Below are 21,361 nucleotides of genomic sequence, written 5' to 3' on the forward strand. Positions count from 1 at the left end.
ATCCACTCCGTCCATTTATTTTTCTAGATCAAGTTAGGGCATTAGCCCAAAAATGAGGCTGATCCAAGGTTTAAGTGGGCCACATCATAGGGAACAGTGGAACCCACCGTTTAAAAAAAAAAACGAAGTGTTACACCTTTGGAAGGCCAAATGAATTCCATCGAATCATGATCCAATCTAGGCTGAGTTGAGTAGATAGCAATGAAGATCAAATTGAAGTTTTGTTTGACTTCCTTTGATTCCAAGAATTAATCATCCCCGTCACGTGCAGAGGGATTCCATCAATGCAACAAGTCTAAGAATCCAACCATGCCATCCAATTCTTCATCCCTCGAGTTTCTGCAGCACATGGCTCCCACATAACTTTGCCTCCCTCCATGGAAAAACAACGGGCTATATACATCCTTCTCCATAGGGAGGATGAAGATGTGAGGCTGTGTAGAGCGCTAAGCGTCTACCCGAAAAGAAGACAAGAAATCAACACCCATGAAACAAAGCCAACTAAAGAGAAAAAAGAAAATACAATGGGAGATTGGGCACAAGTGTTAAGAGCCTGAGCCTAATCAATTACATCCAATATCACCCTCATAAATACCTTTTCCGGGCTTTGAGCATGACTTTGAAAGCATTTTTTTCCTGCTCGGCCTAAATGGACAATAGACCGACAAGGAGTGATAATCTCCAGAGGATTGTCCTTTTGGACCTTGTGCCAAGATAAGAATAAGCTTTCAATCGAATGAGGCATCACCTAATGATACTGAAAGATTTTGAAGAATCTTGTGCAAACCGCATTTGCAAATGAGCAATGCATCCACAAACATTACATTATGAACGCACATGATGCACACATTAGTCATAAACATGTTTCTTTTTTGAAGATCATCAAAGGTGGGAACCATGCTTTTACCCTCCAATAGCTGAAAGCAATTACCCTTGGTGGATCTTTGGAAGGCCAGATGAATTCCCTTTAATCATAATTCACACTAGGCTGAGTTGAGCAGAGAGCATCGAAGATCAAATTGAAATTTTGCCTGCCTTTCTCTCATTCGAAGAAGCAATCATCCCTATCATGTGCGAAGGGAGTCCATCAATGAATCAAGTCTAAGAATTGAACCATGCCATCCAATTCTTCGTCCCTCGAGTTTCTACAACACTTAGTGGGCTATAAACATGTCCTTCTCCATAGAGATAGACCAATCTAGGGAAGATGAAGATATGAGGCTGTGTAGAGTAGGGTGTCCTGTATCCGTTACGATACGGCTGTATCGGCCGATACGTAACGGTAACAGCCAACACCGTTATGTGATACGGGGTCGAAACGGGCACCCCCCGGCTGTTATGGTACGGGCCATAACGGCTGTTACAGGCCATAATGGCCGTTAAGGCCCCGTAACGGCTGTTACAAGCCATAATGTCCGTTACGGTCCCGTAACGGCTGTTACGGGCAAAAAGAAAAAAAGATACCTTTTTTTCTTTCTTTCTTTCTTTCTTTTCTTCTTCTTCTTTTCCTCCTCCTCCTTCTCCTTCCTCTTCTTCTTCTTCTCGGACTGCGGCCCCGGCTCCGGTTGAGGTTGAGGCTGCGGCTGCGGCTGAGGTTACGGCTGCAGCCTTCTTCCTCTTCATCTTCTTCTTCTTCTTCTTCTTCTTCTCTCTCTCTCTCTCTCTCTCTCTCTCTCTCTCTCTCTCCCTCCCTCTTTTCTTTTCGATTTCCCTCTCTCTCTTCTTTTTCATTTCTGGCATCGAAAACAGAATGGACTGCGTGGAACAGCCACGCACTTATTATTTTTATTTATTTATTTTATTTTATTTTTTGTGTTCTGCGGTGCACGCTGAACAGTGCACTTGCACTATTTTGTTACACGGTCCGCTGTAATGTTTATTTTCCATCTAACCTGTTAATTGGGTCACACTGATGTGGATAAAGGGAAAACACACATGTTAGCTTGATCTAAAACTTTTGTAGCCCCCAATAAAATTTTAATGGTGGACATTTAATTATTGTTGTTTCTTATGGTACGGTCCACCTGAGCTTTGGATTTGCCTGATTGTTGGGCTCATGCCCTAAAATTATTTGGCAAAATGGATGGACGGTGTGGATATAACACATTCATCACGGTGGGGCCCAAAAAACTTTGACACTCGTGTGCTACACTTCACAATACGAGTCCTACCTAATTCGAGCCCTTAAAAAATTGTACACGAGACATGTATTAACTTAAAAATTTACCAATTAAATTATGAATTGTAGTTGCTAACTCACAATGCCAAAATCAAATTGTTTGAATAGTTTTAATTGTTAATTTGTGGACGCTTATTTTTTAAAATTGGGCCTTTTGATTTTTTTCATGATTCACTATCCAATAAATGTCCACCAATTCATAAGTGGGATAATGCCAATAAATTGCATGAATTTGAGGTTGATTTGGGGCATGGATTGGTCCTCCAAGTCAGCCCCAAATTGGCAACGCCATCTACCTGAATTTAATTTCATTTTTTAAAAAGAACTATTGGGAGAAATAATATCAAATTGTTAAGTATATAAATTATATATGTAGAAAATTAAATATATGAATTTTGTAGTCAAATTCAGGTTATCTGGTTCATAAATTCATCAGACAGTCTGATACAACTTCTCACCAAAGAGTAGACCATTACACCACCATAAACATGTTCCAATTTATAAATGAATGCATATTTGGAATGCTTAGAATATTCCGGATTTAATCCATATTTTGCATATTTTTTTGGCAAAAATAAAAAATAAAATAAAATTGCACCGTTACGGGCCGTTACGCCCCCGTATCGCCATTACACCCCCGCATCCGTATTGGTGTCGGAGGGCACTGTTATGCCAACCGATACCGATACGGGATACCTTGGTGTAGAGTGCCAAGTGTCTACCCAAAACCCGATTCTCGAATCGTCACCCATGGCAGAGTTGATTTTCTTCTTTAATGTATTCAAGGTGCTAAAAATTGCTTTTTGTGCTCCCCGATCATCTACATGTAGAAGGGCTTTTGGCAAACCGCTCTCCCTTAGATACTCCGTATTTGCATGAGATGAGTTATTTACAGAGTGCATCTTGTTCTATTCCAAATCTCTAGAGCTACTTCCCTAACACAGCCATGTTTGTTGATTTCAACCCTCTTATAGTGCACCTCCTTTTATTGGTCTGCATCCTTCATCCCAACTCATCAGATGGATGCCATCTTAGCATCTTTAAAGAAAATCCCTTCGGATCTTTTCCAACCTGCTAGTGAGACTTGTCGAGCATTGAAACATGGACATGTAATGTGCATGCATTTTTTATAAGGCCACTTTAGTAAGGGTTATCTCCTTTCACCATAAATAAATAAAAAAAGAAAGGGAAGAAGAAGAAAAGAAAAAGAAAAAAAGAACAAAAAAAGGAGGGTTTATCTCCTTCCCAGGACAAACCTGCCCTTCCAGCTAGATAACTTCCTGTCAATTCTCTTCACGACCTTATAATAAAGGGCCTTTGCTGGTTTCAAATGCACAACAAGAGTGTTTTTTTTTTTTTTTTTTTTGTTTTTACACGCTCTCACGCCCTAGACCCCACGCACACCCACACCCTCACGCCATAGCGGGTTTCACCACAATGTGTACTCGAACCCATGGCCTCGTGTTGAAAATCTTGTGAGTCTACCACTGAGGCATGAGTAAGGACCCCACAATAGGAGGTTGAGATGGGAGGATGAAAGCCTACCTGCCTTGCAACTGAATGCTTTAGCCAATCTGCCCACTTCCTCCTAGTCAATTTGACAACCAAAATCTTGATTTTCAACCTGTAGATCACTTTGAAACACCGGATGACTTCTCTCATATTGTCAACTTGATCCAACTCAAGTGTCATAAAATAGGAGTGTATTGTCAGCAAACTGCATGTGGGTTTTATTTGGAAGCCCACATTTTCCACCTAAAATCCATTCACCAGGCCCCACGATCTTGCATTACTCATTATTTTCTAAGAGCCTCAACCGCAACAACAAATAAAAATGGGGAGAGCGGATCCCTTTGTCACAGTCCTCTCAAACTCCTGAAGAATACTTTGGGTGATCCATTAATTAACACAGAATATGTACTTGAGCTTATGCATTCCTGAATCCATCCTCTCCACTTGGCCCCACACCATGATCTCTCGAGCGTAAAGTTTAGGAATTTCCAATCCACCTGATCACAGGATTTCTTCTTCTTCTTCTTTTGGGAAGAGTAATGAAAATATCATTAAGAGAGCGCAAAAATGGTGCAAAAGCTACAAGCCTACAACCGAAGCAAAAAGCAAAAATTACAATCCTTAAACAGGAGAAATACAAGAGGTCCACTCCACTACAAGGAGAACAACCTTAAAGGAAACCTCTCCCACCCTAGAAGAATCATTTCAGAGGCACCTACTATTTCGTTTGCCCCTGATTGCCCACGAGGTGGCAAGAAGAGCCAATCTCTCAAGAGACTTCTTGTGTATAGCAAACTCTGCACCATGCTAAACAAAAAGAAGGGATTCCATTGAGCGTGGCTTAACCCACATCACATCAAAGAGCTTGAAATTCTTTTCCATATTTGTCCAATGAAGGAGCCATGGATGAAGAGATGTTCTACAAATTCGGCATCATCCAAGCACATCACACACATTAGGAAGCACTATAGCTCTTTTTGGAGATTGTCAATAGTCAAGACTCGGTTTCTTCCAACTAACCATCTGAAGGTCGCAATTTTCGGGGGTTGGGGGAGCCCTATAGTGCCACACATTATAGGGGGAACCTTGGTGGAGGATTGAGGAGATCATAGGCTTTCTCCAAATCAAGTTTGCAAATAATTCCCATTCTCCCTTGCCTATACCTTGAATCGATATACTTGTGTGCAACTAGAGCCCCTAGGATCTGCCTACCATAGAAGGAAAACCCCGTTCCTGGAAACAACATTATGCATTCTCTATTTTATTTCTATGTACTAAACATTTCAATTATAAAGAGAACACCAATTTAAAAGAAAACAATAGAACATTCCCAAGGAAGAAGGTCCTAGGACTCAAGTTCTATTGTAAGACAGGAATTTTGAGTAATTTGTATTTATAAGTGGTTAGGTGTAACTGTTACTGTTAATTCATATACAGTTAACTAAACCCTCGTGTCTTGTCCCCACATATTATCCAACTAGACGTTAGTATTTCAAAGATATGATTTTTTTTTTTTTTTTGAAAGGTAACACATTTATTAGCACAACTCAAAGAGGGAGTGAAGAAACGCTAAAGGAGGAAGGGGAGAATGAGAGATCATCCCAAGAAATACAAGGGAAAGTTAGACAAAAGCCCAAAAAATCTTCTCTTTTATATCTAGAACTGTACATAAGCTGAACTCTGCCCCAGCTCAACTCGGCTTGTTCAACCAAGGGACTTGGCTTGAGTTTGGCTCGGCTTGATCATCAAGCCGACCTGGTTTGGTAATCAAATCGAGCCGAACTCGAGCCAGGTTTGAGCTGGGTCAGCCGGTCGGGTGTGGCAGGCAGGCTGGGTAGCAGACGGGTCAGCCGGTTGGGAGTAGGTAGAGAGAGGAAGATGAGATTCAAAGAATGGGAGAGGAAGAGAGGAGGGCACTTGGTCAGGTGTGTAGGGTAAATGGGAGGGAGAGGCGGAGAGGAGGGTGCTCGCCGCTCAGTCGGGACTCGGGTAGGGTTGCAAACTTAGAAGTTAGGTTTTTTTTATTTTTTATTTTTTTATTTTTTTTATTTTTTAATTTTTTGTATGTATACTACATTTATACTCGGCCGGCCGAATCGAGCCAAGGTTCAAGCCGAACCAAACTGGGCTGGCATACAGTCCGGGCTTTGCCTGATTTTGAAATGAGCTGGGAATTCTAGCTTGGCCCGGCTTGAACAGGCTGTTCGAGCCAAACCAAGCCGAGCGAAATCGGGCTGAACTGAGCGAGCTAACCAAGCTGGCTTGGTTTGTGTTCAGCTCTATTTATATCCCTCAAATTGGCAGAGACCCAAAACCTAAAAAATCACCTCACCTTTTACTTTAAGCATGACTGCATCGGGGGCTCTGATCTGCTATTGAATGTATGCCATGTGTACAGTACATAAGACAGCTCGAACCTGGCTTAATGCACATGTACACCATGTGTATAGTAGATGAGTCACTTTGGATTTCACTCATAGAGTCTGGCTCTTTTGGATTTCATATATGTGTTTCTAACATCCAGCTCTCATTTCGTTCGGGTTAGATTCAGTCTGTTGTTTTTTCCCCCCACAGATGTCTTTCACCTTAGCTATTGTATACATGCTTTTAACATTTGAAATATCTCTAGAAGTTGCAGGCTCAAAGCTTGCCAAGGACATCACTGGCATCTATGAACCCTCCTCTATCTGGCTTGACCCAAAATGGGCCATCAGTTATGATGCAAAATTCCTTGTCGCAACAGCAGTGGTTAAAACAAATGCAGTCTACAAGCTCTACTCCAGGTTCTCCTTCATATCTTCAACAGCAGAGGCAGCAATTCTTGCAGCAACAATTGTCTTCATCTTCTCATCTGCATCAAAAGGCCATTGCACTGAACCAACAACAGCAGCCGCAGCAGCTCAGTAATCAGCAACAGTTGCATCACCAGCAGCAGCCTCAATTGCATCAGCAACAACAGTATGCACAGCAGCAGCAGCCATCTCCAAAAATGCCAGGGCCTGGGGTCCAGAAATCCATAAGTTTGACTGGATCACAGCCGGAAACTAATGCATCTGGCACAACGACACCTGGTGGGAGTTCAAGTCAAGGAACAGAAGCAAGTAATCAACTTCTTGGGAAGCGTAAGATACAGGATTTGGTTTCACAGGTATTTCCTACATTTCACCCTTGGATAGTTCAGTTCTACCATGTTACAATAGTTTTTCCCTCTACTGTTGGGATTTTTGTCAGTACAAAATCATGACTAATAAGATTGGTAGCCCATGAGAACAATGGTTGTCACGGGATGGATTAAGGGGGTATTTAAAATTTTCTAGGTTTTTTTTTTTGGATAGATGAGGTCTAGGAGTGGTCGAAGTAGAGTGTGAGGAATTTATGTGGTGGTATGTACAGTACAAAAGTTGAAGAAAAGAATTAAAAAAAGGATAATGGGCTGAATCACATACTGTAAGCTAGGATCCTCAAAGTCACCACCTTAGACCTCTAATGCAATATTGGAGTTGCACCAATCGATAAGATATAAGAGACATCACGCCTTTGTAAGGCCTTGATAGAGCTACACCACCAAGGAAGCATGCAGGTGTTGGAAATTTTTGTTTGCATTCATTCATGCTCAAAAGAAAATTAGTACATGTTTGTTTGTTTGTTTGTTTTTTTTTTTTTTTTATAAATAAAATATTTTAATGGAAGATCAATAATGCTAAAGAAGCTACTACAATCAACAGTCAATAGAGGAAATCTACTACATATTCCCTACACAATCATCTTCCCTCATTAGTTGGGTTGTAATAAGGTTGGATATCTGTATCCAACTTAGAACTGACTTCTTTGGATAATATCAGCATCCGTATACGCATCCAACCTTAAATCGGATATTTGTCCAATAGTCTGATAATGGGATGTCTGACTAATTTCTAATTAGAAAACTAAAGAATTAATTTGCCTTTGGCGTTATGGAGCTCCTCCCAAGGTGGCTGCATTTGTTTGGCTGGTAGGCAGAAATAGTGCGCTCACCATCAACCTGTGCAAGAGAGCGATTGTGTTGCTGGCCATCTGTCTCCTCTGCATGAAAGATATGGAATTGGTGGAGCATATCTTCGTCTATTGTCCGTTCTCGAGGGGGGATAGTACCTATCAATCTTCAAGGACCCACAAGTTATTCCTAAGTCAATGGAGGGGCTTTTCCTTGCGTGGCTTGAGGGAGGGCCCCGGTCTAAAGGCAGGTCAAAGTGGTGGCTTGCATTTCTTGCGGGTCTCTAGTCTATTTAGGCGGAGAGGAATAATCGCTGCTTTAGAAACCATAGCGCTTTTTTAGTCAAAATTGTTAGGAAGGTCCTCTTGTTGCTAAGGGAGTGGGAACCCTAAGCCTTCGGGTGCTGGTTGGTCCAGCTTTTGTAGTTTCTTTTTGCTTGTTGTTTGTGGCCTTTTTGCCTTTTCAACAAATATTACTAATTCTCAAAAAAAAAAAAAAAAAAAAAAAGAAAAGAAAAGAAAAGAAAAGAAAAAGAATAAGTCGCAGACCGAATAAAATTAGCAAAAATACCAAAAAGTAAAAAAAAATGATGACTACTTAATAAACTAGTAAAAAATAGCAATTGGCAAAACATAATTAGCTAATGAGAATATTCGACTAATCCATAATAGAAGAACCAAAAAGTGAAGTTAAATGGTATTTACAAATTGCAATACCTAATTAACTAATATATCATATATTAGTGTTTAATATTTTAGTTAAAAATATTACTAGTTGGGTAAATTACCAAAATGCGCTCGGGTAATCATGTAAGATACAGACTAACCCGCTTAGAAGTCAGGTAATTGGCTAAATATTTGAATCAAATAAAAATCCCATAGTTAAATGTGGTTTTCTTGGCTTCGATATGTTGGGTAATCGGGTAAACAGATATCCATTGCCAGAATTACTTATAAGCTCCCATGGATTTTACCTTTCCCAAGCCAACAACCTTTTTAATGACTTAAATAGCTTATTTTCCCTAGGCACTTATGCTGCATGAAGTTATGGGCTTGGGCTGTGTTTATGTATGGCCTAGGCCTAAGCTTAGACCCATTGCCATCAATGGTCCACGTTCTGCCATTGGCAGAAGATATGGGGCTTCACCTGAAAAGGTATGGGACCTCATGTGTTGTCTTTGGGTCCCAGCTTTTGTGGACTGGTTGTTGTTTTCAGTTCCCTTAACGAATACAATAGGTCAATTAAAATGGGTTTTGACACAAGTGGCGCCTGAGATATATAGTTTAAGAAATCTGAAGCTGTGGCTATGGGTATTCTTGGTCATTTTGTAGAGTTAGAGCATTTGAATCTACCTGTTGTAATGTGTCTTTTTCTATTGATACCGCTTGCAGCATGTTTGTACCCATAAATCACAAGGACACTTTTCCAGGTTGCCCTTAATTGTACCATGAATCCCTTCATGGAGGGAAAAAAAGGATCTCCTTTTTGGAATTCTGTGCGTATTAAGATTAGGAGTTATATGATCCTCAGCTCTAGCATATGCACTCTCCATTGGTTTTCAGTTTGTACAAGTGGGGCCCATGCTTGACTGATCAAGACTGTTGATCTGATAGGATCCTCTGTCAGTGGACTATTCTCCAAAACTCTCCTAGAGTGGAAATCTTATCTATCCAATTTTTGGCTCTTTCAGTTGATTATGGACTAGATTGTATATTATGGACTAGATTGTATATCTCTCAACTGCTTAATTATGGGCCACCAATCCAAGGGCTATGATCACCCACTGAGGAAATTCTTGGAGTGTTGTCCATCAGTTGCAAAGCCCATCATATCAACGGCCTGAATCACTTACGGCCCACTTGTATAAATTGTAAACCAGAGGGTACTATGCATATCTGTGGGTAGTGGGTCATGTACTTCCTCTTATGATTATTCCCTTTTCATTTTGGAGCAAATGTCTATGGATAAATGGCTTTGGGCATCTTCTTTTATCCAGTCATGATCACCTGTTTTGAAATATTTCAACTAATTAGTTTCCTCTATTTGCTATTGAATTTTGCTGAATGTCAGTGATTTTCTCAACTCAATTGACTATTGTGGCAATCTGGCTGTAGCTTCCCTTTTCAGTGGACTTCCCTTTTTTGTTTGTTAATGATGGCTATACTGCAGGTGGATTCACAGGGAAAGCTGGATCCTGAAGTTGAGGATCTCCTTTTGGAGATCGCTGATGAATTCATTGATTCAGTGAGTCATCTGTAATATGCTCATTCCTTTTATGGCTTGATAAAGATGTCCTTGTGCTTTAGTAAAAATAGTATTGGAACTTTCTAATGTTCCTAGGGAAGCAATAGCTGATTTCCTTGCTAGACTAAATTATGATTCTCTTCATTACCCCTCTCACAAATCTGCCTCTGTTCTCCTTTTCATGGTTTTGGATATCGTCTGTATTGTAACCATATAAACCACCCCATTATGCAATATGGGGTTGAACTGGTCCGTTGCAAAAAAAAAAAAAGGGCCGTATCAACAACAATATTGGGCTGATACAACCAATACATGCCGATATGACCCTAAAGGCCCCATTTCGATTTTTTTTTGCCCTTTGAAAACTCTCTTAATTTTTCACTTTTTCCTTCATTTCAGTTGAGGAAGCTTAGAAACTCTTAAAATAAAAAAAAACTACTCCTAAGCCTATTTTGAGATCAGAATACAAGATTTGAATGGTATTTGGTGTAACCCGGTTATTGAGTCAATTAAATCTCGAGACCCAAATCGCAAAAAAATAAAAAAGTATACCCACAAGAACAATGGAGAAGAGAGGGAGAGAATTTTATTGATACGAACCTTTTTCTCTTACAAAAACTGTAAGCAAACTTATACTTAGAAAATTTGGAATGACTAACTCCTACACCACCCTCTCCTTTTATAGACCCTAAATGAATCTTTAATTAAAATCCTCCCAACTAAGAAATTGATTTCAAATCAATCATAATTTATTTCAAACCAATTTAATCTACCCAAGATGGTAAAGGCCTAACACTGGTAAAAGCGAAAAAGAAAGTAATCTTAATTACAACCCTAAATCAGCTCCATATCTTTAATCACATCAGTCACATGATTCACATCCCATTCATATCTTCAATCACATTTTTAAATTAGCCCCCCATATCTCCCAAAAATAGTAAATTACAATCCTTAATTTAAGCCCCTAAATCTATAAATAAATAGTAAACAAGTCAGCACATGTTGGGCCCTACGGTGGGCTATGGGTCTACATCTTATTGGGCCCATAGTGGGTTGTGGGCCTGGATCATTTCCTCCAGACTGGAAATAACTTGATTCCGATGAGTTGGACACTTTAAACAAGCAATTGTGGTTCAGATCCAATTTTTTCAATTCGTCGCCCGTGGTTCGTATGCATTCAGAATATGGCTTGTTCTTCCTTTTCACCAAGTATTGCTCATATTGGCCCCGATGAGTGTTTGCAATCTTCATTCACAACACTTTGTCAACTTCTTTCTTCTTTTCTTTGGGAGCTGTTTATCCATATTGATAATGCCTTTATCTTGCACGTCAGATGCCTTGCCTTGGTACTCAAATATATCTGCCACATTGAAAGTCGGCAAGATATCTAAGTCATCTGGAAACTCGATTTCATAGGCATTGTTACCCTACTTCCTCTTGACTCGACATGAACCAATCTTCTTACACTTGAGCTTGTTGTAAGTTCCTCTTGGAAACCTTTCTTTGCGGAGATAAACCATAACTAAGTCATGTTTTTTATATACCTTCCTATGCCGATGTTCGTTCGTAGCTTCTTGGTACCTAGTGTTGTTGTTTGCAATCTTCTTCTTTATGTGAGCTTGTAGGTGTTGGACGTGCTTGGCAACTGTATCAACATCTTCGCTCACTTGATCTTGTATCGGTAATGTTACTAAGTCAAGCGCATGATGTGGACTTCTCCCATTTACGACCTCAAATGGGATTTTTTAATTTTTTTTTGGTAATACAATTTATTGAATTGTTGTGGGCAAATTCGGCTTGGGATAGAGCCAAGTCCCACTTAGATATTGTTTAAAAAAAGAAGAAGTCCCACTTGGATACTTTGTCACCTACGATACTTCTTAAGAGGTTACCAAGGCTCCTGTTAACTACCTTGGTTTGGCCGTCTGTTTGAGGATGATATGCACTAGAGAATTGGAGCTTATTCCTCCATCACTTACATGAGAAAGTATGCTGGAAGTGGCCCATAAACTTCAAGTCATTGTTCGAAATTATTGTTTTTGGTACCTTGTGAAGTCGTACATTTTTTTGTGAAAAATATGTTGGCAATATGCATAGCGCCTATCGTCCTTTTGCATGGAATGAAGTGGACCATTTTTGAAGAAGGTCCACCACAATGAAAATCGAATGTGCTTCCTTTGAGTCTTGGGAAGGCCTAGAATGAAGTCTATAGAAATATCCACCCATGGTGCAATTGGAATGGGAAGCAACTTATAAAGGCCAATATTTTGCACATGACCTTTTGAGACTTGGCATCGAAGACATGGTGCTACGAATTTGTCAATGTCATGGTGCATATGGGGCCATTAGTATTTTTCTCCATCATGACCAATGTTTTATCCCCTTCAAAGTTTCCACCCAGTCCTCCTCCGTATAGCTTAGACATTATCTTCTCTCGCAACAATCTGTCAGGAATGCATAAGCGAGAACCCTTGAATAGATATCCATTGTGTGAGATGAATTCACACTTTGAATCTCGGCCATCCACACACCTATCAAGTATTTTGCAAAAAATGAGGTCCTCTTTGTATTATTCATCTAATGGCTCAAATTTGACGACCTCAACGGCGAGAGTTCCTAGTAGAAACACCCTCTTACTCAAAGAATTTGTCGCTTTATTCTGACTTCCAGCTTTGTAACTCAAAAGGATAGTATACTCTTGTAGGAAAGCCATCCACTTCACATGACGAGAACCCATCTTCTTTTGAGAGTTGAGATATCTCAACGCCTCATGGTCTGAGTGGAGAATGAATTCCCAATGAATCAAGTAATGTCTCCAATGTCGTAGCACCTGAACTACTTTATAGAATTCGAGATCATATGTGGAGTAGTTCTTCCGTGCATTAGGCTTCTCGATAAAGAAAGTGACCGACTTTCCTTCTTGACTTACCACCGCGCCAATGCCAACATTTGAAGCGTCGCTTTCCACTTTAAAGAGTTTATTGAAGTCCAGAAGTGCAAGAACTGGGGCCCTCCGTCATCTTCTTTTTTATGGCATCGAAGCTTGATTTGCCGCTTTAGTCCATTCGAATGTGCCTCCTCGGATACAATCGATGATAGGTGTTGATGGTTCTAAAATTCCAAATAAATCTCCGGTAAAATTTCGCCAAGCTGTGGAATGAACAAACCTCTGAAAGGGTTCATGGGGTGACAACTCCCCAACGGCCTTGAATTTTTCCTAGTCAACCTTGATCCATTCTGTAGGCCCAATGTACCCCAAAAACACAATGCTATCGATAAAGAATGAGCACCTTTTCAACTTAATAAATATTAATTCCCTCCATTGTACATAAAATATTTGCTACAAATGATTAAGGTGAAGAGATGAATTTGAACTAAAAACAAGTATGTCATCAAAATAGACAACTAAGAACGTTCTCATAAAGGGGTTGAGTACCTCCGTCATCAGCCTCATAAAAGTACTCAACGCATTTGAAAGTCCAAATGGCATGACGAACCACTCGTACAGCTTGTCTCAAGCTTTAAATGTGGCTTTCCACTCGTTTCTGGGCTGAATATGTATCTGATGATTTCCATTCCTCAGGTTGATCTTTGAAAAGACCTTTGCTCCCTGCAACATGTCCAACATGTTGTCCATGCGAGGAATAGGAAATTGGTACTTGATAGTAATTCGGTTGATTGCAAGACTTCGCATGACTGTTCATGCACATCTTCCAAGATCCATCTTTCTTGGGGCTTAATAATGTAAGAACAACACATGAGGACACACTTTCCTGAATTAAACCCTTCTATAGCAACTCATAACTTGCCAGTGGAGCCCGACATGCTTAGCTGGACTCATCCAGTTGTGCGCAAGATTCGGTAGACTCGAACCAGGCACTAAATCAATGTGGTGTTAAATGCTCCTCATAGGAGGAAGTCCAATTGGGAGTTCTTCGGGCACCTAGTCTTTATATTCATGAAGGAGCTCTTGTATAGGAGGCGAAACATCTAACTGTTTCGTGTCTTCTTTAGTAACAAAGACATAAATGATGCTAGTCTCCTTGCTTTTCTCTTCAAACTTCTGCACACTGAGTGATTTTTGACCCTCCTCTTTATTAAATTTGGGTATTGGAAGATGTTTCATTGGGCGCAATGTGATATTAACGCCTTCCGTGATAAAGGAATTGGCGTTGGCCCGAGCCAAATGCATTATATCTCGATCCCATTACCACGGCCTCCCTAATAAAATGTGGCATTCATATATGGGGACCACACCACCTCATCTTTGTACTTAGATCCAATAGAGAAGGGAACTAAGCACTTGGAGTTAACATAAACTTCTTCCTTATCCCTTCTTCCTACTCTTCTTCTCTTCGGCCTTCTTTTCTCCATGTTGTGGCTATAACCTATGGTTTTGGGTTGAACAGCGATTCGCATTAACTCTAAAATCAAAGAGAAATTTTGATACACAGGCACCGTGAAATTTCATCCATGGCATATGTTTAACTTAAGATAAATCATCCAAATCGTGGGTCTCAATGTAGAAGACTCGTAAATAAAAAACGACAGGGCTTTGATTTCCCAACTATTTGATTGGTGGATGTTTACTAGAATGTGGAGTGAAAATTAGTGAATGGTGGAAATTCAATTTATAAATGCATATTTGTCGAAGGATAGGATTATTAAATTAACCCGACTTTTGGATGATAAACTATTCACGGTGGGACCCATAATCTTGGCAGTTTAATTTGGGTTAATATGCAACACTTGCCATTTTTGAGCGTATGCATCAACCATCAAATGGGGCATTACGCGATGTTTGATGTGCACTTAGAAATTGTGCTAGACTATTGTGATGGTTCACCACCATTTTAACAACTGTAGTGACTCTTTTACCATACACTTGACGTATGGCAATCTAAACCATCCAAAATTTGGTCAATTTTGGATGGAGCAAGATAAAAAAAACAAAACTTGGAAGATAGTAACCATATTCTTTTGCCCTTGCAATTTGGATGACTATCTATTTTAGTTTTAACCATCCATTTGATACCCATCCTTGGATGGTAAGAATTGATTGGTTTGTTTGATTTTAGTGGTGTGTTCCATGCATGAAATTCCTTACAATTTGGACGGTCTGGATTTGAATGCATGTGTGTCACATCTGTGGAGGATGGATCACCACCAATGGTCACTAGGAGGGGCACAATCAGCGCCAATTCTATGAAACATGACTAGGCTGAGTCGCTACATGGACTCGTCTGAGTCAAATTATTGTAGGTGGCTGATCTGAGTCAGACCCAAGTTTGCCAACCTTGCCTTATATACTTCATTTGGGGAAGCCCTCCACGAACTATGGCTCTCCGGAGCTTTGCTGCTTGGGTAGAGAAATCCTTCCAATTGTTATGAAACAAAGATGTGGGAATTTCCCTGCACCTGCTGCCAGCTCTAGCCCAACCGATAATCAGAGAAATGATGGCCTTCACAATCTATTCTGGGCTTGCCACTTTGCCTCGGAATATTCTTCTATTTCTCTCCAGCCAGGATGGCCTAAAGAACAGCTGAACCCACTATACTGCAGTGCAATTTTGCTGATCTCACCTGATGCAAATGAGATCCAGGCCTCCATCGAGTTTTTCATATCATTTTGGGAAGAGCCAGTTAATATTAAATTTACCTACAGCAGCTGTCCAAATTTCTTCGGCTACATTGCAGACAAGAAGCTCGTGGTTTACTGATTTTTCATTGCTGCAACATAGAAGGCACCTATTTGGAATAACCATGAGTCTACGTTATCAACGGTTAAATTTTTTTCCATGGCATGCTAACTAGACAACAGACAAAAACCCTTACCTTTCGGAGAAATTGGGGTGCCCCAAATCTTTGCAAACACAGGTTGATCCAAATTTGTACTCCTAAAGATGTGAACCACAGATCTTGTTGAGAAATTCCCACTGAGACCCAAATCCCAAATTCTCCTATCCACACCCTGTCTTGGGATAAAAACTCTATCCAGAATATCTAGCAAATCCTAAAGGTGTCGTATATCTCTTCTTCTTTCAGGTTCCCTTCTGCACGTGGGACACCATACTGCCTTCTCATTAATCCTTTCAAATACCTCTCTCACCTGGGCCCCTTTTTGGTTAAGGTCACCATATAGTTCTTCAAACATCTCTCATAAAAAGGTTCCTATACACCACTTACCAAAATCTGATTGTCACCCGGACCATTTGTGAATCTAAGATTGCTGCTAGAGAACTGGTGGGCCCAAGAGACGGCTCTCCACAGCTGTAACCTGCCTCTACTCAATGCATCAGCCACGTCCCATCCATTTTCCACAGCGCCATATTTGGATAGTAAAACATACCTTAATAGTGATCCCTCTCCATTTTCCAAACGCCATCACTTAATAGAAGCAAAATATTCTTTGAGATGAAACTTATGAGATTCTTCACGTCACTCCATAGTAATATTCTTTGAATACCTGCGTTTGTTTCAGCATCCTTACCTGGGAGAGCAAGCCAACAAACTGGAAGACTTGCAAGAACCGATTTAATAAGAGTAATCCTCCCTCACGGCAATAGTAACTTTCCCCTTCAAAGATGAGATTTTCTGGACGAACTTTATGATAATGTAAGTCCCAACACTCCTTCACACACCTTCCCTGAAATATTGGATAAACAAGATGTCTCCCGACATCGTTGACCCAGTGCAATCAAGGGCCTTGGCAATGGAACTCAAATATGAAAGCTCCATACCATCATTGTTATCATCATCATCTAACCCTTATCGCAAGCAGTGTTTTAAATAATGGTAGCGTGTTGCGCAGTGTAAGGTACATGAAACTTCTATTTTTTAATTTAGAAATAAAAATATATAATAAATAGCAAGAAAAAATAAAATAAAATAGCCTAAAAGATAATTCATTTTTTCAAGTGTAAGCATATTCAAACAAGTTATTAATTATCATTTATCAAAAGCCAATTCGCACATATAAACCAAATCAAATCATTATCACATCAACAACTTTCTAAACAAACCACTTTAATTAATAATGTGTAATTGAAACGACAAGCCACAAGTATATAACGGACCGTAATGGCCTTATAACGGACCGTAACGGTCCCGTAATGGTTTTGTAACAATTTTTTCGAAAAACAAAAAAGGGCCATAACGACCGATATGGGGGTCGTAACGGCCGTTACGGCCCGTATCATAACAGTAACTGTGGTGGCCATTATAGCCACCGTTACTGTTTTGGAACACCTTGATTATCACACCAAAAACTTTTTAAGCAAACCACTTTAATTAATAATGTCTAATTGAAACCACAAGTCACAATTAGTGTTGTCATGTCCAACCGCATGTGCGCATATCCATATCCAAATCGCATATGTGATCGCATATTTGATGTATACGATCGCATATTGGCCATGGCACATTAATTTTATTTTTTTTAGTTTTCGCAAAAAAAAAAGAAAAAAACCTTTTGCCTATAAAAAAGGCTTCCAAACCTCCTCTACTTGCAATATTCTCATCCCATAACTCTCTTCTTCTTTTACGTTTCTTAATTCCAAGTAGTCTTAATCTCTCTCTCTCTCTCTCTCTCTCTCACATTTCCTAATTCCAAGTGGTCTTTATCTCTCTCTCTCTCTCTCTCTCTCTCTCTCTCTCTCTTGGAAGTTGGAAGATCAAGATTCAAGCACTTTCAAGTTTCAAGGAAGATAACTTGTTGATTTTATACAATAATAAATAAATAGCTTGTTGATTTTGTTGTTACTTCTTACTTGTTTACTCTTTTGTTGAATGTTGATGACTTGATGTTTAATTCTTATTTAATTTATTTAATTTCTCTCAAATGTATTTTAAATATGTAAAATTAGTTATCTATTTACTTAGAAAAGTTCCCCTTAGTTTATATATATATTACATTTTTTTTTCTTCCTTTTTTTTTTTTGTTTGTAAATTTTTCAAAAAGAAAAAAAGAAAAGCGATCACATATGCGATTGTGCGATCGCATATGTGCATAGGCATATGTGATTCGATGACATTGGTGATAAGTATGAAAAGAAATTAAAATCCCACTGGTTGAGAGTATTAAGTATAAAATACAAAATACAATTATCATTTATATAAAAAAGTGTAGCGTATGCTATATACGTTATGCATACACTACAAACGCTACATACGCTATGCTACAGGGCATTTATGCTATTTGATAACACTACGCTAATAGCACTACAGGGGATTTATGCTATTTGCTAACGCTATGCCAACAGCGTACACTATTAGTGTACGAGCCCTCTAGTTTACAACGCTATTCAAAACACTGATCACAACTAATTGGGGTCGGCTACATGAATTCTATTCTGCCGGATTCATGATGTAAGTTATGGCAAAAGTTTGATGCTGACCACCGACCTGATGCAAACCATACTCCTTAATCTGGGCTTGGGACTAGCAATGAGAGCACAAAACTCCCACAGGCGCTATGTATTAGACTATTACATAGGTTGATTACAATCAAGGGCTATCTAATATTCTATAACATAGGTTGATTACAATCAATGAGTTTTTTAGCTAGATTGACCTTCAGTCCTGTCACTACTAGAAAGCAAAGTAAAACGTCTCTGAATCTTATAGCTTCTCTTTATTTTCCTAGAGAACATTGTGTCATCATCATAGAACACATGAGAACAGTAACTTCATTATTACTCACTTGCATTCCTCTTATTGCCCAACATTTTCTGCTTTCCGAACAAAGCCAGACAGCGCCTCCATCACAATAGAAAATAGCCTAGGTGACAATGGATCACCCTGATGGAGGCCTCTCTCGTCTTTAAAAAATCCCCCAGGAGATTCATTTTTGAGGATTGACAACCATGGAGACTTGACACAGGCTTTAATCCACATATGCCATCTGCAACCGAACCCCATAAAATCAAGGAGATGAAGAAAAAAGATTCCAGTTTATGCAGCCACATGCTTTTCCTAGATCAACCCTAAGCAGGAATCCTTTTTTATTTACTTCTTCTGCATTTATCGATTAAAAATTGACAATATGGGCAGTCAGTGACACTTCTCCCTGGCATGAAAGTGCTTTACGAATTAGAGATGATATAGTTTGTGACTTTCTGCAATCTCCTGGCCAGCACTTTTGAAATGATTTCAGAACAGCTTCCTCTTAAGTTAACTGGTCTATACTCTGTCACCGTATCACAAATGGAGCTCCTTTTTTATTTTAAAGAATTAGGGCAATAAAAGACACTCCAGCTGGCTTGCATATCCCTCTGTTGTCATAGAATTCTTCAAAAACTAGAAGATCCTCCTTTATAGGGTTCAAGCCTTTAGGTCAATGGCAGACGGTGTGTTTAAACATTGAGGTCTTGGGTTTGCGTCCGACTTACCTATTAAAGAAAAAGGATTCCTCCTTTATAGTATCTCAGCAGCATTGACAGCAAGGTTTAAAGTATCATCTGAAACCAGTACATTTTGCGATATGTACCGGTATCGTCCATGAACTATATATATATATATATATATATATATATATATATATATATATATATATATATATATATATATATATATATCTGGTTGTTTGTACTTGATTCTTCTGTATAATTTCGGCAGAAATAAGCATTATATATATCCATTTCTATGCATACTTTGCAACCAAAATCATGGATTTTATGCTTTGATTTTTGTTCTAGGAAAAGGGAAAATTTGGTATAAGTCCAAAAATTTGTATGAACTCATTTTAAATATGTAACTACACTTCTGTTAAACAATGCATAGTTTAGGTCCTTATACAATAGAAACTTGTTATGCATACTTGTTTTTTGTAATTTTGAGTTCCAAGTGTGCGATCATACCTCTTTTAACATCTCCTGAAGTCTCATAGAAAAAATTCTATCATTTCCCCAATGTTTCCTTCAAACAGCAATACGTTCCCCAATACACGCGATATTTCCCTTGCAGTACTTGGATGTTTCTGCACCCGAGGGTGCAATATTGGAATTAATACCAACACTTTAAACACTGCTTCTAACCAGGTGCCTCTCCTGCTTCAAATTGCGCTTGTTACTCTCTCCCTCTCCGATGTCCTGGCAATGTACTTGTTTACATTTTGAAACCGACACTTCCCCACTTCCACACCTGAATCTCTTGCTTATTCGCTTTAAGCTTCATGCAACTATAGCATGGATTTCATCATCCATGGATGTTCTTAAGATATAGTCTAACCTACCTATTCCATTTAGCCGCTACTTTGATTAGTTTGAGATCATTGTAGTAGGACATGCTATAACCTACTAGGAGGTAGCAGGCTACATGCAGGGAGGGAGAGAGGGAGAGAGAGAGGGAGAGGGATAACTTGGACACAGACACGTGTGTTAATGTCTGTCATGGACGCCATGGCTCCCTAAAGTCAGATGCACTGGCATATCCATACAGATATTTAAGCAATTAAATATTATATTTTAATCATGTGTCTATTGATTTATCTTTAAGAAAAAGAACAACCCTGAAAAATAAACAAACAACAACTAGGAACCCAAAGATCAATTATCATATGTAAAAAAATCAATAACCGCTAAGCATAAAAAGTATTTTTGTGTGTGTGTGAGCCTTGGCCAGGAGCACTGGACATGCAGACACAAACACGGACATGTCTCAAGATGGCACAACTTAGAAAAACTGCCATGTCCTTATTTACCTAGATCATAACTGTTTGGAATTTTGCTTGAGCCTTCATACTTTGAACGCATATGCACTATCCACCCCCCACCCTTTCCTAGCCAGCACAGGCGATGTTTGGTGCTGTACATAAGGATCTTGTGGTTTTTCTAGTACTTATTTTCTTGTCATGCTTTAAGTAGGGTTTTCTCTTTGCAGGTCACTACATTTGCATGCAAGCTGGCAAAGCATAGGAAATCTTCAACTTTAGAACCCAAGGATGTCTTGCTACACCTAGGTCAGACCAAAACGGTTTGATGGTTTTGTTTCTCTAGTTATTTTCAGATCTAAGAGAATCTATACTTGCATACTCCAGGTGTGTGGCCATGACTATTGAAACACACTGCTGCTTACAGATGTTTGCAGAAATTTCTTGAGGAATTATTGGATCCTGATGCATCTGGACACACACTGTTTTGACACACAGCCTGTACAATTGGAACCATGGTTCATGATCCAGACCATCGATATGATAAGCCATACATGAATAGGAGATGCCCCCTAAAACTTTTAGATTGGAAGATCTTAACCTTCTAATGTTTATCCTTCTTTTCAGACCTTTGGTAGTAAAGACTATGATGCTGATGATGATGATCTCTGGACCATTTATGTATTAACCATCTTTTTTACTAACTCGTTGGATGCAGCAGGTCAACATGGCTGATAGGAGAAAAGTTTATATATATATATATATATATATATATATAGATTTTTTTTGTTTTTAAATGTTATTT

At 39.2% G+C, this 21,361-nt stretch overlaps 1 protein-coding gene across 11 annotated transcripts in view; it reads left to right on the forward strand.

Annotated features, from left to right (window-relative positions):
- The window catches only part of LOC131252797 (transcription initiation factor TFIID subunit 12b), a 41,268-nt gene that overhangs the window by 9,870 nt on the left and 10,037 nt on the right, over positions 1 to 21,361 (forward strand). For 4 of the 11 annotated variants that reach the window (XM_058253506.1, XM_058253504.1, XM_058253499.1 and 1 more), the window contains exons 3-5: positions 6,321 to 6,839; positions 9,834 to 9,908; positions 20,787 to 20,865. In XM_058253506.1, coding sequence (XP_058109489.1) covers positions 6,321 to 6,839; positions 9,834 to 9,908; positions 20,787 to 20,865 — 673 coding nt within the window. The remainder of the gene's footprint in view (positions 1 to 6,320; positions 6,840 to 9,833; positions 9,909 to 20,786; positions 20,866 to 21,361) is intronic. The other 7 variants (XM_058253508.1, XM_058253507.1, XM_058253509.1 and 4 more) reach the window with 4 other exon arrangements.

This window comes from Magnolia sinica, chromosome 8 (genome assembly GCF_029962835.1).
Source record: "Magnolia sinica isolate HGM2019 chromosome 8, MsV1, whole genome shotgun sequence".
NCBI classification, from domain to species: domain Eukaryota; kingdom Viridiplantae; phylum Streptophyta; class Magnoliopsida; order Magnoliales; family Magnoliaceae; genus Magnolia; species Magnolia sinica.